The sequence below is a fragment of the Podarcis cretensis genome, assembly GCF_951804945.1.
Source record: "Podarcis cretensis genome assembly, chromosome: 2".
NCBI classification, from domain to species: domain Eukaryota; kingdom Metazoa; phylum Chordata; class Lepidosauria; order Squamata; family Lacertidae; genus Podarcis; species Podarcis cretensis.
The window spans coordinates 56,261,177-56,277,935 of NC_137171.1; the positions used below are offsets into that span (position 1 = coordinate 56,261,177).

The window sequence follows — 16,759 nt, forward strand, 5'->3', positions numbered from 1 at the left end:
GCTGAAACCCTACCTGCCTGCGGACTGTCTCGCCAGAGTGGTGCATGCTCTGGTTATCTCCCGCTTGGACTACTGCAATGCACTCTACGTGGGGCTACCTTTGAAGGTGACTCGGAAACTACAACTAATCCAGAATGCGGCAGCTAGACTGGTGACTGGGGGCGGCCGCCGAGACCATATAACACCGGTCTTGAAAGACCTACATTGGCTCCCAGTACGTTTCCGAGCACAATTCAAAGTGTTGGTGCTGATCTTTAAAGCCCTAAACGGCCTCGGTCCAGTATACCTGAAGGAGCGTCTCCACCCCCATCATTCTGCCCGGACGCTGAGGTCTAGCGCCGAGGGCCTTCTGGCGGTTCCCTCATTGCGAGAAGTAAAGCTACAGGGAACTAGGCAGAGGGCCTTCTCGGTAGTGGCGCCCGCCCTGTGGAACGCCCTTCCAGCAGATGTCAAAGCGATAAACAACTACCTGACATTCAGAAGACATCTTAAGGCAGCCCTGTTCAGGGAAGTTTTTAACGTGTGATATTTTATTGTATTTTTGCTTTCTATGGAAGCCGCCCAGAGTGGCTGGGGAGGCCCAGCCAGATGGGCGGGGTATAAATAATAAATTATTATTATTATTATTATTATTATTATTATTATTATTATTATTATTATTACATTGTAGGGGGTAAACAACAAACCGATCTAAAAGTTGGAAATGGAAATGTACTGGTAAATTTTGCTGGGCAGAGCCGTGGCAGCTTTTGACTCAAAACTTCCAGAATGGTGGTAGCAGCAGAGAATTACAGCTGGAATCCTGCCAAGGCATACTTGGGACTAAACTTCCAAGTAAACATGAGTAAGATGGAGTCGTGCCTGAGTTTCATAGTCATATCCCTCTCCTCCAGGAACCAGAGAAATTAGAAACAAGAGCAGGGCACTCTCAGCAAACTACATTTCCCAGGATTCTTTGGGGTGAAGCCATTCGAGGTTTCAGCAAAATGTGTTCGGCAGGCAGATATACTCAAAGAATGCCCTTAAGGTGCAAAAGTGACGGGTGTGTGTCTTTAAGTCTTGTACAAACGTGTACAAACCAGTCAAGCAATGCTCCTGTCTGCCTGTAAGCAAACACCTTAGAACAAGAGCAATCGCGGGCGGTAAAGTCACAGGTCGCGTCAGCTCACGGGCCATTTTCAACAGTCTTGCGGCCCTTTAAAGAGTGACGCATTTATGAGGCCATTAGCAATCTGTTAGCCTTTGACGGTGCCAAAACACCACAAACAGGCTAAGCCTCCTCATTGTTATAAGCCTGCTGCGGACCTTTTGCCTGTCCCAGCCTTTATTCTTAGAAGTTTATCAGAAATCAACGGACTGGGCTGGACGAGGCGCGCGTTGCAGCCACGCTCTCAAGGCGCCCGCCCTCAGGCCGCTGTTTCTTGCAGCTTGAGAAGCCCGGGCGCCCCCCTCGCGCGCCGGATCGGCTGCCGGGGAGGCGACGTGGGCTCGGTGCTCCCTCTGCAGGACTCCAGCGGTAAAGGCGGGAACCCCACATTCACATGCCTAAGGGGGGCCGAGCCCTCTCAGCCGTTTTTTCCCACCCTCTTCCATATCCAATGCCCTTGAATGGCTCCAGGTAGAGAGTGGAAAGGATACTTATCGCCGCCACCCCCCCTCGCCCCTACCAGCACTTTGACAGCTTCCCCTCAGGTGTGGCAAGTAAGTCCCAACCTTAAGGGAAAGAGTCGCGCACGCTCGACTGGTGGGACCCTCACCCTCAAATGCGCAGAGCAAAACTCACACCAACCCAACCCACCAGCATCACCAAGCAGGGGCATCCAATGCCTCCTCGTTTTTGGGGGGGCGGCGGGAAAGACGAGGAGGGGGGAGAGTTGGCTTATTACATTTCTATACCCCCCCCCCAAAAAAAAACCTTCCTGGCTGAGCCAGAACACGAACCAGGTAGGTGAGAAAATGAATGCCTATTTGAAACCCTGGAAAACTGCTGCCAGTTAGTGTAGAAAACACTGATGGACTACTGGTGTGACTCTCTGCAAAGCAGCTTCTGGTGCTCCTATCATGAATGTGGACAGTGGGCATTTATCCCATATACAGATCAGAGGCATACTATCATATGCTTTGCCCAGTGCTGGATTTACATATAAGCTAAACAAGCTATAGCTTAAGGCCCCACTCTTTTGGGGCCCCCCAAAAATTAAAGGAAAAAAAAAACCCTGGATGTACATTTCCAAATTATAAGATAAAAAACAAAATAAAACCTACATACAGCAACAGTAGCAAGTGGCTATTAGGTCCATAAATTACCATATAGCATATATTCAACACCAGAAACAGCAACAATTTGTTGTTGACAAAGGACAGCTGGACATATAAAGGGCCCCATTAACTTCAGTAGCTTAGGGCCTCATCAAACCTAAATCTGGCCCTGCTTGCATCACTGAGTGCTATGCTGTGTTACATATGCTGTTCCACTACTATTATTTTTCTGTCTGTGCAACAAGTTGTTATGGTTTACTCACATATGTTTAAAGGAACTTTACAGCTGCAGACGAGAATGGGCATTTCATTTATCTTTGCCATTTTCCTATCCTGCATTAAAATTTGTGTGCAGCACAGTAGCATGAAGGCACCTTTTTTAGCATGTTATGTGATAATATTTGAGGCACATGCATGTCCAAAAAGAGCCAAATATGTGTGTGTGCGCACACACCTTCGGTACTATTTTAGCTTGGGTGCCCCATGCAGTGGTGGAGCTTCATGCTCCGGCACTGGGGTAGTGGGGAGGCGGGGGGTGGGGCTGGCAGTGTGTGTGTGGGGGGGACAGCCGCAATGGCACCCCACCGGGATTGCGCTGCCGGGGGCAGTATACGCCTCCTGAACCTCTCTTCCTTTGCCAGTGTCCTCATGGTCACTGTACATCTTCTCAGCTGCAAGAGTTGTACTATTCTGCATAGAGAACTGGTACTTGTTTACATATTGCTATTCTACACATTTGGGATTAAAAAAAACCCATTTAGATGGAGACAGATTTAGCAGTCAGGGTCATGGGCACCTGCAGCCATTAGCAGAGCGCAAAGGTGAGGAATCAGCCCAACACTGGTTTGCAGCCCAGCACCATAGCATGACTGAGCAAGCATGTAAAGTTGTTCACTTTTAGAATAAGACTACAGAATTTAGACGGGACGCAGGTGGCGCTGTGGGTTAAAGCCTCAGCGCCTAGGACTTGCCGATCGAAAGGTCGGCGGTTCGAATCCCTGCGGCGGGGTGCGCTCCCGCTGCTCGGTCCCAGCGCCTGCCAACCTAGCAGTTCGAAAGCACCTCCGGGTGCAAGTAGATAAATAGGGACCGCTTACCAGCGGGAAGGTAAACGGCGTTTCCGTGTGCGGCTCTGGCTCGCCAGAGCAGCGATGTCACGCTGGCCACGTGACCCGGAAGTGTCTCCGGACAGCGCTGGCCCCTGGCCTCTTAAGTGAGATGGGCGCACAACCCCAGAGTCTGTCAAGACTGGCCCGTACGGGCAGGGGTACCTTTACCTTTACCTTACAGAATTTAGAATTAAAAGGCCCTCAAAAAAGTGTGGCAGAATATCCCCAGCCACCAACATGAAACAGGAGTTGAAGCTCTGAGAGAATTCCCTTTATATTTCCTATCAGCCTGAAACCTTCCCACACTGGGCTACATGAATGAAAAAGGGCTTAGGTTTGAGGATGGCTGCCAGTTCTGAAATTAAATGCTTTATACATAGCTAGGGAAAAATCTAATAGGGAGAATTAATCAAATGGAATATATAACTTGAGTGGATAAACTTTTTCAGCCAGATGTAGGACTAGTCCATGCCCTCCAGGCCCCTTTTGTTAAGGGTTGGGGCTGCCTACATGTTGATCAGCTGACATCATTATGACATCAGGCAACAACTTCAAAAAGGCCTTTGAAATTATGCAGTCACTCCTGTCAGCCTGGGCCCCATTTTGTTTGGTACACTGGTATACAAAAAATCTGGGTTTTCAATAACCACACAGCATAAAGAGAATTATGAAATGAGTACACAGATGTGTCCAAGTCAATGGCAAACTTGGGAAATCTGTAAGGGGAAGGAAAGCATTGAATGCTTTAAGCAACAAAAAGGAGGCTTGTTTCATATGTGGTCGGTATGTAAAAGGCAGCCAAATATTGGAGAATGGTGTTGGGGTTAATTGGACAAGCATATGAAATGAAGCTAGACCTAGACCCAGGTATGTATTTAACTACATTAAATATAATGTCCGAGATGAAAAACATACAGATCTGTATGCCCTCACTATTTTATATGAGAAAACACGGAAAAGTAATTCATGTCTCCGAGACTGAACTACCACAAAAACTTTGAAAGCAACGTTAAATTATCAAATTGATAGTTCTCTTAAGGGGGAGCACTATATAAAGAAGTTGCAGAAATGGATCAGTGATCTGGTAGGCAGGTTTTAGAGGACTGGAGATAAAAATATCTCATTCAAAGTAATAGTCTATGTGTCAAGCTTCTGTACGTACACAATGTGCTGCATAATAATTTGCTTATTGGCTTTTTAGAGAGATGAAGTCTAGTGAGGTCATATTGGAAGCAAGTTCTTCAGAATAGCAGCAGAAACAATGTATGTACCTACTGTTTAGTAAGGAACACAGCTGAGAACTACCGTATTCTTTGCTCTATAAGACTCGCTTTTTCCTTCCTAAAAAGGGGAAATGTGTGTGCGTCTTATGGAGCGAATGCAGGCTGCGCAGCTATCACAGAAGCCAGAACAGCAAGAGGGACTGCTGCTTTCACTGCACAGCGATCCCTCTTGTTGTTTTGGCTTCTGAGATTCAGAATATTTTTTTTCTTGTTTTCCTCCTCCAAAAACTAGGTGCGTCTTGTGGTCTGGTGTGTCTTATAGAGCAAAAAATACGGGTAATTAACCATCTCTTGTCACAGCGCCCACCTCCATTCTCACAGAGGCCTGCCTATGGTGTTCACTGCAAAAATCTTAGGTAGTCAACAAAGACCTACTTTTTAAAAAATTAGCACTTTTTGTTTCTTTAGCATGGGCAGGAGCACTGAACTTCATAATGTGCACCTCCCAGATATTGAACAGTTACGGGGCTTAAGCATGCCTTACCTCTCTTTGCTTCCATTTTCCTGTTCACCCCCCAAACCACCAGCATTCCATGTTTCAACTTCCCCAACCACAGATTTAATTGCTCAACGCACAAGCCCTATGCATGCATTCAAAAGAACATGAATTCAAAGGACCATGCATTGTCATAGTGTACCAACTTTCCCTTTGCAGTTAAGCTCTCACACCATTTTTTGTACATGCAAACAAGGCTATAGTAGTCAATCTGAACTTCCAGTTCCTTTAGACCCCCCCCCCCGGCAGTGAGAACTGTCTATAGAAAACAATGGTGAAATCCAGGATTTTAGTTTAGCTGCGACTGGGCAGCAATGTGTCCTCTTTGACCCCCCCCCACCTGCTGCCTCCCTGAACAAAGGGAGAGCAAAGAGGGGGATTTGGTGTTCAGCAGGAACCTCAAAGTTTCCTCTCCATGTAGCTGATGAGTTATAGAGGTTTCTTATCTCTCTTTAAACATCCCATAAGTTATTTGTGTTCTGTTTTTAGTTAGCTAGTTAGTTCACATGTCTGGGGAGTCCCACCCAAGGGTTTAGAAATCACTACCTTGTTTTGGTGTGGCGGCATTTCCCCTTTAACTGAGATCGTGAACTTGGGTTGTCAGTGGCCTGTTAAATAAAATGAGTGAATCACAATTATTCCCTGGAAAGAGCAAACAAACAAGCCAAGCTATAACTGCTTCACATTTATTTCCAGCAAGTGTTCAGGTTTACAAATACATTCAGACAGAATTTCAGTTCCTCAACAGAAGAAAGGAATCATTAAAATGCTTTAAGCTAGCTTATCACTGGAAAACCCACCTACTTTTCATTTACAGACACGCTTAACTATTACACTAGAATGTAACTTTGTGTTTTAATTTGTATTTAGGTGAATTTTGTTTCCTGTTCATAAACCAACCAGAATAGAAGACAGCAAGCATTTGAACATTTCTGAATGCCATATTTAACAGAGCTCATCAATCCAATCTGATGTAGGCTCATGGACAAGTTCAACAGATTCCTTCCCAGCGCCCTCCATTCAATTGACAGTAATGTGGGCCGCTTCCCACCCCGATCTGTTTGAAAGCACTTCTGTGTAGAACTTAGCAAGAAACTTGCATGAAGTCATGCCTGTGTTCCATGTAGAAAGCTGCATGTATGATCTGCATGCAGGTTACAGGTTACTGCCCACTCAGACATGTCATCACACTGGATTTTGTCATGTGTTTAGCCACCCTAGTAAGGTATTTCCTAGACACACAACTAGGACATTTTTTTTTTTTTTACAATTACATTCTTTTGTAACATGAGAGCCTTCAAAGTTAAACAAAAGGTTATTCATTGCTTTAAACAAACCTTTACATCTGGTAGTCATCATAATAAAGAACAGGAGCTGTCTCAGACAACCAGTTTCAATCACTAAAAGTACTTATTAAAATTAAGTGATTGAGCAGTTAGCAATAATAAAACCTTCTGCGCCCAAACACTTGTCATAAAATTTCTTCAAAATAAAAAATATTTTCAACATGATTAAAGAAGAACACTACAAAAGTGCCATGAAAGGACAGGCATTCTACTTTTTTGCTTATCTAGAGAAACAGCGCTTCCACTCTCCCCCTAGCCAAAACATTTCACAATTCATGTCTTCCCTCCCCCCCCCCCCCACTTTGAAGAAAGAAAAAAAGATAACAAGGAAACCTCCTTATGCCCATACTTTGCCTCTTTCAAATCAGAGGGGGCTAATGAAATGCTGTCCTGAAAATACCTGCCTCAGTACTCCATTCTAAGTCTCTCTCTTTTTTTTAACCAACAGGTTACTTTCCTTCTACTGTTAAGGGAAAATATCACATTATTAATAAATCAGCACTGGCTTTATTGGCAAGTGCACTTGGTAGCAATCATATCTGCATATTCTTTGTACACAATTGATCCATCAGGCTCTACCTCCAAGACACTCAGGGGGCTGTATTCAGCAGGAATGCAGGAGGGCCTGGGGACAGAGGGGTTTATTTTTTCATGTATGAAGTTCTGTATCATCGAGTGCATAGGAGAACTGTAGCGATGCCTAAGTACTCTTGGACAGTCACCTTTGCAATAGCGAGGATTGTATCTGTGTGGTGCAATTATCCAACTGTCCCAGCCCAGCTGGCTGAATTTCAGCCTGAAGTTGTGAAGCTTACAGTCATTTTGTGGGAAAAGAAACTGTTCGTAGTACTTACGTAAGTTGTCTATGGAAACTGATATGTTTTCCTCTTGCCCGTCTCCATCTCTTCGGTGACGAGGCTTTCTTGCGCTCTGTTTGAGGTCTTTTCCTGCCTCTCCTCCGAGACCTGCGAAAGGACCCCTTTCCAGCCTGGCTCGCATGGAGTTCCTTCTCTTGTGCTTGAGAAAATCCCATGTAGGATGAGCTTGCTCACTGGTGTCATTGACGTACAGGAGAAGAGAAAGCGATGCCCGTGTCATATTAAAGGGATCCTGTTTGGAGTTGGAAGGCTGGTCATTCGGGCAAACAATATTCACAGCCATGTAAACGCTTCTATTGTTAGAGGCTATCAGAGGCCAGATAAAAGAGGTCACATCAATCTCAGCCCGTTTGCGTCCAAGTTCAAAATGGAAAGTCGTGGCATGTTCAATATTGGGGTGTGCGTGACCAGAGCCACCATCTGCCTTTACAACTAGATTACCTGTACACATAACAGCCCACAATTTAGGAAATGGCTTATCAAATGAGTAGAGTAAGACTGACTTGACTAAGTGCTCCAAAGCAGTAACATGGTCCAAGCTGAAGAGGAAGTCTGGTGAACGAAGGTCTCCTGCCAAAAGAAAGAAAAAACACTTTGTACCAATGATAGCAATTTATTTGTAATATTATGTTATTTAAGCAGCAACTCCAGCTTTCCCATAGCATTGTAAGTATCAAGGAAGATTTCAATTGTGTGCCTTACTCTAAAGATGCAGTTTATTCCTAGAGCAACCCCAGAATGTTTTAGAGGGGCCAAAAACCTGCATTTCTTTCTCTTGACTTTTCAGGTCTGTTCGACTTCCAAAAAGTTCAGAAACCAAGACGCAGCTTCCAGTTGGCTGCAGGAAGCTCCTGCAGCCAATCAGAAGCCACATCGGATGTTTGGGTTCCAAAGAACATTCACAAACCGGAACACTAACTTACAGGTTTGCGGCGTTTGGGGGCCAAAATGTTCAACTTGCAAGGTGTTCGGGATCCAAGGTACAACTAATAGGCTTGGATCCTAACTAGGGCTCAATTGTTAAAGGTAAAGGTAAAGGTACCCTTGCCCGTACGGGCCAGTCTTGACAGACTCTAGGGTTGTGCGCCCATCTCACTTAAGAGGCCGGGAGCCAGTGCTGTCCGCAGACACTTCCGGGTCACGTGGCCAGCGTGATGAAGCTGCTCTGGCGAGCCAGAGCAGCACACAGAAACGCCGTTTAACTTCCCGCTAGTAAGCGGTCCCTATTTATCTACATGCACCCGGGGGTGCTTTCGAACTGCTAGGTTGGCAGGCGCTGGGACCGAGCAACGGGAGCGCACCCCGCCGCAGGGATTCGAACCGCCGACCATGCGATCGGCAAGTCCTAGGTGCTGAGGTTTTACCCACAGCGCCACCCGCGTCCCTCAATTGTTACAAATTATTAAATCCAAACAGTGCTCACACACAGTGCTAAACAGATCTATATAAATGCCACCAAAATTATTATATTTATTTATATCCCTCCTTTTTCCACTAACAGGGACTCAAGGCAGCTTACAGCTAAAGTATAAACAGCTAAAAACATGGGGAAAAAAGCAATCATTAAACAATTGAATGCACACACAAATAAAACATACATATCATTCCAATAAAAACATCACAGCTCAATCCCTTTTCTTAAAAATGGGCAGTTCCCAAAAGCTTGTTGCAACAAAAAAGCCTTCACCTGCCAGCATAAGGACAACAAGGAAGGAGCCAGTCTAATTTCTCTAGGAAGGGAGTTGTAAAGTTTGGGAGCAGCCACCATGAAAGCCCTCTTCCTGTGTCCCAAGCATGCTTGTGAGGATGGTGGGACCAAGAGAAGGGCCTCCCCTGAAGATCTAAGAGCTCAGGCAGGTTCGCTTGAGAAATATGGTCTTTTGGTTAGCCTGGACTGAATCCACATAGGACTTGATATGTGACAACCAGCACTTTGAATTGTGCCCAGAAGCAGCCATATGCTCCCTATAACCAGTGCGTCACCAGTCTGGCTACAGCTCTTTGAGCAAGTTGCAGCTTCTAAGCACTTTTCAAAGGCAGCTCCATGAGGAGCACATTACAGTAATCCAGACTGTGGCCAGATGACCAGACCCATTCCGAGTTTTCTGCCAAAATTAAGACTGGCTTTATTACAATCCCCACTTGGCCTGTCCCACAAATAATTAAACAAAACTCATACAGTTTTGGATATACACCCAATATTAACATTAGAAATCCCGTAATAGAAATCCAGCATGAAGATACACATTAGAAAAGGATAAATTCCCATTATTACATGCTTGGAAACATGAACTACTCATAGAGAAGATCCATGTGAGCTTGACCAGAGAGCTTATTAACCACTAAAGGTTGCATACCTGCACAGACACAAATACAGGACCAATAAATTGTATTTTTTTTGTACCTTTATAAGAAGAACAGTATAGGATGGGATAATAATAACAAATCTACGGATGAGATAATAATTCAACCCCCAAACACCAAGTGTGTGTATGTGAGGGTTTTTTGGGGGGGGGGCATTGTCATCAAATATCTCCTCACTTACCTTTTGTTTGTCCTATGGTGAGGTGCTTGCCTTCAGTACATGGAGTTAAGAGTCGGACTGTGTTATAGAGATGGTTTATCTTTGGGAATCCTTCTTTGGTAGTAGACCTTTTATAAAGCCTCTTCATGTATCTCAGGGCTTTGGGATCCAGTCGTGGTCCTGGCACACAATCTCCCAACTCCTGCTGATGGTGGTCAGACAATATCTTGGAAGGAGTAGGCAACTGGCCATAGCCATTTTCTGCATCTGGACAAAATAACAACACTGGAGGCAGCTCAGAGGCTTCTGACACCAGCGATGTCTGAGATCCCCCTTCATCCTTGGGACTGAGGGAACACAAGACGCCATAAAAAAGTAGCCTTAGAGACCACAGACAAACAAGTACTTCCCCAAAAATCTTCATGATGGGGATTTGTCGAAGCAAAGAAACCACCCTTTCCACATGCAGGTCTGGTCAGTCAGTTCTGGTCTGGTCAGTTCTGGTTTCTTAAATAATATCCAGGTGTAATTCCTTTCTAACAAGGCATTAAAGGAAAAAACATACACCTGATGAGATAATCCAGTTTACTGATCATCTTAATACTCCACCGTGTGTCTCTGCTTGTGAAATTGATTGCTAAGCCAGGTCTTCTCCACTCCAAGGCTTAACTAAGCTAACTAGGTAAGTATAGCAAATGCTGTAAACCCAAGCACACCTACCTGGAAATAAGGCTGCAGGCCCTATATATACTTAGCTGGAAGTAACCTCAGTTGAACTAAATAAGGATTACTACAAAGTAGACTTGCATAGATTGTACTGTTTTGCTTGCTCCAAATTAACTAAATTGTACCTCATTCTGGAAATGTGCTTAGTTTTAGTACTGTAGTTGCAACATTTCATTGTACAGTGGTACCTCGGGTTAAGTACTTAATTCGTTCCGGAGGTCCATTCTTAACCTGAAACTGTTCTTAACCTGAAGCACCACTTTAGCTAATAGGGCCTCCTGCTGCCGCTGCGCCACCGCCACGCGATTTCTGTTCTCATCCTGAAGCAAAGTTCTTAACCCAAGGTACTACTTCTGGGTTAGCGGAGTCTGTAACCTGAAGCATATGTAACCCAAGGTACCACTGTATAGTTGTGCACAACACCATCACATATGGTTGCTGGTCTTTGATCTGAATTTTACCCCATCATCTTCCAAGAGAAGACAATGATATGTGTAGGACATCATGAAACGTGAGAGAGGTTGGAAAGCCAATGGATCTTAACTATTTGATTTTGCTTTTCAGCCAAAGGGAATAAAAGGAATCAGGAAAGTAGCCCGTTTTTTAATTCTTAAAATTTTAGGGATTAATACTGCCTGCAATAATGGGCCAATGAAACTACAACTTTTTAAAAAAACATCAACTAAGCATATTTAAACCAAAATAAATGCCAGGAGGATGTCATCAAAGAGATTTCTCTTACCTGGAATGAAGAAAATCTTGACTAATCCATATAACGTTGATTGGGTTTCAGATATGTGTGTGTGTGTGTGGGGAGGCTTTGAAGCAGAAATCCCAGGCTTCATCAGCAGAATGAGTGCGAGGGCTTCTCAAGTATGAGAGTGCTGGCTTGCTACATTTTGAAGTCAGGTGCATTCATTCCCATCTTAGGGGTTGGGGGGAAGCTGTGATACAATTCATTTCAGAGCCCAAAATTACTTAACTGCACCACTGTATGGGACGCTGCTCTTGAAGACCCTCTGACTTTCAGAGGTTTCTTGTGAAGTTTGAGCAGAAAGCCACCGCATATAAAGTCATATTTACTCTAGTGTAGTTCCCAATGTGTTCTACGGTGCTTACAAGTAATTGTGCATCAGATTAGTTTGGGGATTTTATGACTGCTTATTATTCTGTTTTGTTGAAAGTATTTATATAGTTTGTTTTTATTGGTTTGTAGCCATTATCAAATGTTGATTCGAATATATGAGTAAAAGCAGTGGTTTTTTCAGGGGTGCTCAAGGATACACAGTACTGGCACCTCTTTTTTGTTGTTAAAAAGTGTGGCACTTACTGTAACAACTTCATGGTGAGTACTGGCACCTATTTTTCTAGGGGGAAAAGCACTGAGTAGAAGCACAGTAAAAGTATTAAAAACAAACAAACCTGGATTGGAGCTGTGCAGCTTGAATTCATGTCTGTCCAATCAGAAGTCAGCCACATTGTATTCTGTGGGACTTGTTCAAAAGTAATTGTTCATAGGATTGCAACCTCTGAGTTGGATGACTTGATTCATAAAGCCTTATGCAACCAAGAACGCCAATACTTCCAAGAACTGCTGCTTCCTGTATTAATCTACATAAACCCTGGGTTTGTCATCAGAAACCTTATTTAATTTTTTTAATGAATTGAATAATATTTTTACAATCTGCAAGCTTTTCTTTGTGTGCCTCCTCTGAAAGAGGTTGCTTGAGTTCTCCAGGTGAGAAGGGACCACAGATTTCAACCACTGATTTCTGAAGCAGACCTGCACATTAGGACAAATCTGTCAATTTTGGCTTATCTCGGTTTCTCATTTTTCCTGTCTATAATTCAGTTTGCCACATTTCCATATCAGTTTGCAGGTTTGTGTTTTGTTTTGTTTTGTTAAAATCAGGATTTTAATGATCTTTGTACCCTAATGTTTCAGTATGCGGTCTTGACTAAAATACATGTTTGCAATCAATTTTCTGTAACATTATACATTTTTGTGTGTTATTTTCTCATATATATACATATACATATACATATACATATACATATACATATACATATACATATACATATACATATATATATATATATATATATACACATATATGCACATTTTTATAAACATCATCCCTCAGTATAAATATTTTTGAACATATTTTTGATTAGAGAACTGCACTGCAAAATTCAAGAAATGTGAATTTCAAAGAATAACTATTTCAGCCTAAGCATTGTTTTGGAAGGTGTGAAATAAATAGATAGGTTTGCACTGAGCTGCAAAACAAAACAAAACAAATTTCTTTCTCATTGTTACTGAAGATATTGGCAGAATTAGATTTTCACATAATAGTTGTAGTGCTAGCATTAAATAGCTTTGCCTATGTTGTTGATCATTGTGCCATAAATGACTTCAGTGCAGTTTGTTGATATGAATATACTTATGCCAATGTAGCATTAATCATTGCAGGGATAACAGAATTATAGAGCTAGGAAGGATCTTGGGGTTCATCTAGTCCAAACCTGCTGAACACAGATCCTGCATTGTGCAGGTGCACCTTCTTGCCACCAAGGGACGCTGTAGTAACTGTAGGAACATGCACTTTGGAATGCAAATACAAAGTGTTTCTAAGGATGCTGCAACCTTAAGGGCTTTTCTGGATATTCCGATGCATTACAAATATCTGTAAATTACCCGTTTATTAAAGAGGATCCAGAGAAATTCATCAAGGTAGTTCTGTTGCAAAGATAACATTTCCCCCAACCCTCTGTTTTGTTTCGGAGGACCTTTCCAGGAAATGTTTAAATTTTTCACTTTGTTCGTAAATACAGTGCTTGTGTTCACAAAGATCCACAAGTAGGTTAGCCTGAGTAACATCTGAAGGATGGATTGCTTTGCTGCAGGGTAACAGATATACAATGCTTTAAAATGGGGGAGATGCAGTAGCAAGGGGGATCACTTCTCTTCTTTTACTAATATGAATCCTAAAGATAAATAGAAGAAAGAAGATTTTTTAAAATGGCAGGGCACTGTTCTGGTGGAGGAGTGAGAAATGGTAGTTCTATTCAATGTCACCACTTTTTTTTTTAATGCTCCCCCTTTTCTTTTTCAGCGTGGTGTTAGATCTATAAATATGTTTGAAAACAGAAATAAACCAAAAACATTTTAAAGACTGCAACATGGAGTGGGCATGAGAAGAGGGAGTACTGTTACTCACAGATGCTACCCAGGTAAAGGTAAAAAGGTAAAGGACCCCTGGACGGTTAAGTCCAGTCAAAGGAGTCTAGGGGGTTGCTGTGCTCATCTCGCTTTCAGGCCGAGGGAGACAGTATTTGTCCTCAGACAGCTTTCCAAGTCATGTGGCCAGCATGACTAAACAGCTTCTGGCACAACGGGGCACCGTGACAAAAACCAGAGCGCATGGAAATGTCATTTCCCTTCCCACCATAGCAGTACCTATTTATCTACTTGCACTGGTGTGCTTTTGAACTGCTAGGTTGGCAGGAGCTGGGACAGAGTGCGACAGGGTGAGCTCTCATTGCCAGGTTCCTTTACTTGCTTATTGGCATCCCAGGCATGACTGTAACTAACAAATTATATGAGGCTCTTCTTGAGGGTGCACCAGTGAAATTTCTCTATTGGCAAACATACACACCAAACCAAAAAACTCCAGCTGTTTTCAGACTTTGAAAAAGTACAGCTGCTTTCAGAATTTGGATCATAGTGAAATTTGAATTCCACAAGGAGAGTTTGACCGGCAACGAAGTGATGCAGGGTGGAATACAGATGTCTAGCTTTGTAGTTAATAGATCCACCATATGCAAAAACAATAAAAACTGTTCATGAATTGCAGCCTGCAGTGAGCTGCTACTTAAAATGGCCATCTAATAATAGTGTAAGAAGAAGCTGGGAGAGTATGTTCATTTGCCACCATGAAGAAAGTCTAGACCCTTTGTGGATTAAACCAAAATATGAAGAGCACGAGCTCAGTTCACTTTTAATTGGAAGGCTCCTTAAAGGTACAAATGCCCTAGTAATGACTGGTTAAGTCCAGTCAAAAGCGACTATGGGGCTGCAGCACTCATGTGACTTCAGGCCGAGGGAGCCGGCGTTTGTCCACAGACAGCTTTCTGGGTCATGTGGCCAGCATGACTAAACTGCTTCTGGCACAACGGAATACCATGATGGAAACCAGAGTGCACGGAAACACCGTTTACCTTCCCGCCGCAGTGGTACCTATTTATCTACTTGCACTGGTGTGTTTTTGAACTGCGAGGTTGGCAGGAGCTGGGACAAAGCAACAGGAGCTCACCACATTGTGGGGATTTGAACCACTGACCTTCTGACTGGCAAGCTCAAGAGGCTCAGTGGTTTAGACCACAGCGCCACCCGCGGTACCCAGGTACACCCACAAACACATCCCTGTTCTTGCATAATTACTAAGGACTTGCTAGTGGTGATGATGAGGAACTGCATTCTCCTGGAGACAATACAATGACATTTAAGTACCTGCTGGGAATTATTATTACATTTTCTAAATTTCTCTATCACTTACCCCAAAATACCCTGGGCCATGTCCAGAGTGCTGCATGAAGTTTAACAACAGAACTGCTCTTCAAGGATTGACATCTTGACTCACGTTCCAGGTAAGTACCAACTGTATGATTTCTGAATGGAAAAAGAAGGGAGGTGTTTTGAAAAGCCTGGAGAAAAGCTATTCTTCCCACCCTGTCCTCTGGTCTGCTAAGTAAGACCATGCAGTCTACCCGTGATAAGTCTCTTCACTGGCAGAACCCCATCTTTGGAACTGCCTCCCCAAGGAGATGTGTATGGCCTCATCACTGCTGGTTTTCAGGAGAATTTTGAGGATGCTTTTATCCCAGCTCACATTTCATTAATGTGCTATGCTTGAAAGCATTTGGCTGCTGGTGGTTTAAATTAATGGTTTTGAACAGTAATCTGTTGTTTTTTTGTGCTTCTGATGTTTTATGACTTTTAAAATTTCCTTTTATAGGCTGTCTTGTGAGGGCACTGTGCCCTGAAAGACAAGCCAGGAATTAATTTACATTTCCCTCCTCCCCGTTTTGCTTCAGCAGAATAATACATAAAATAACCCCCTTTCCTTGTCAGTTGTAACTTGCTAAAAATGTCACTCCTTTCCTAAGTTTCTTCCCTCGTTATTTCCAAGAAAGAGGCTTGTGTTCTGGGATGGCTTAATTACTGTTGTTGTTGTTGTTTAGTCATTTAGTTGTGTCCAACTCTTCATGACCCCATGGACCAGAGCATACCCGGCACTCCTGGCTTCCACTGCCTCCCGCAGTATGGTCAAACTCATGCTGGTAGCTTTGAGAACACTGTCCAACCATCTCATCCTCTGTCATCCCCTTCTCCTTGTGCCCTCCATCTTTCCCAACATCAGGGTCTTTTCCAGGGAGTCTTCTCTTCTCATGAGGTGGCCAAAGTATTGGAGCCTCAGCTTCAGGATCTGTCCTTCCAGCACGGGATTCATCCAGTCTAGCCTTTTGCATGATGAATTCTGCATATAAGTTAAATAAGCAGGGGGAAAATATACAGCCTTGTCGTACTTCTTTCCCAATTTTGAACCAATCAGTTGTTCCATATCCAGTTCCAACTGTAGCTTCTTGTCCCACATAGAGATTTCTCAGGAGACAGATGAGGTGATCAGGCACTCCCATTTCTTTAAGAACTTGCCATAGTTTGCTGTGGTCAAAGGCTTTTGCATAGTCAATGAAGCAGAAGTAGATGTCTTTCTGGAACTCTCTAGCTTTCTCCATAATCCAGCGCATGTTTGCAATTTGGTCTCTGGTTTCTCTGCCCCTTTGAAATCCAGCTTGCACTTCTGGGAGTTCTTGGTCCACATACTGCTTAAGCCTGCCTTGTAGAATTTTAAGCATAACCTTGCTAGCGTGTGTAATGAGTGCAATTGTGCGGTAGTTGGAGCATTCTTTGGCACTGCCCTTCTTTGGGATTGGGATGTAGACTGATCTTCTCCAATCCTCTGGCCACTGCTGAGTTTTCCAAATTTGCTGGCATATTGAGTGTAGCACCTTAACAGCATCATCTTTTAAAATTTTAAATAGTTCAGCTGGAATACCATCACTTCCATTGGCCTT

At 43.4% G+C, this 16,759-nt stretch overlaps 1 protein-coding gene across 4 annotated transcripts in view; it reads right to left on the bottom strand.

Annotated features, from left to right (window-relative positions):
* Positions 1 to 6,918: 6,918 nt before the first annotated feature.
* GDF9 (growth differentiation factor 9) overlaps positions 6,919 to 16,759 on the bottom strand; it is a 49,386-nt gene continuing 39,545 nt past the window's right edge. For 3 of the 4 annotated variants that reach the window (XM_079967985.1, XM_079967986.1, XM_079967984.1), the window contains exons 2-4: positions 15,181 to 15,293; positions 9,917 to 10,242; positions 6,919 to 7,941 (exon numbers count right to left, since the gene is read on the bottom strand). In XM_079967985.1, coding sequence (XP_079824111.1) covers positions 7,001 to 7,941; positions 9,917 to 10,242; positions 15,181 to 15,200 — 1,287 coding nt within the window. In that variant the 5' untranslated portion in view covers positions 15,201 to 15,293 and the 3' untranslated portion in view covers positions 6,919 to 7,000. Of the gene's footprint in view, positions 7,942 to 9,916; positions 11,582 to 15,180; positions 15,294 to 16,759 lie in introns of those variants that run through there. The other variant, XM_079967983.1, reaches the window with a different exon arrangement.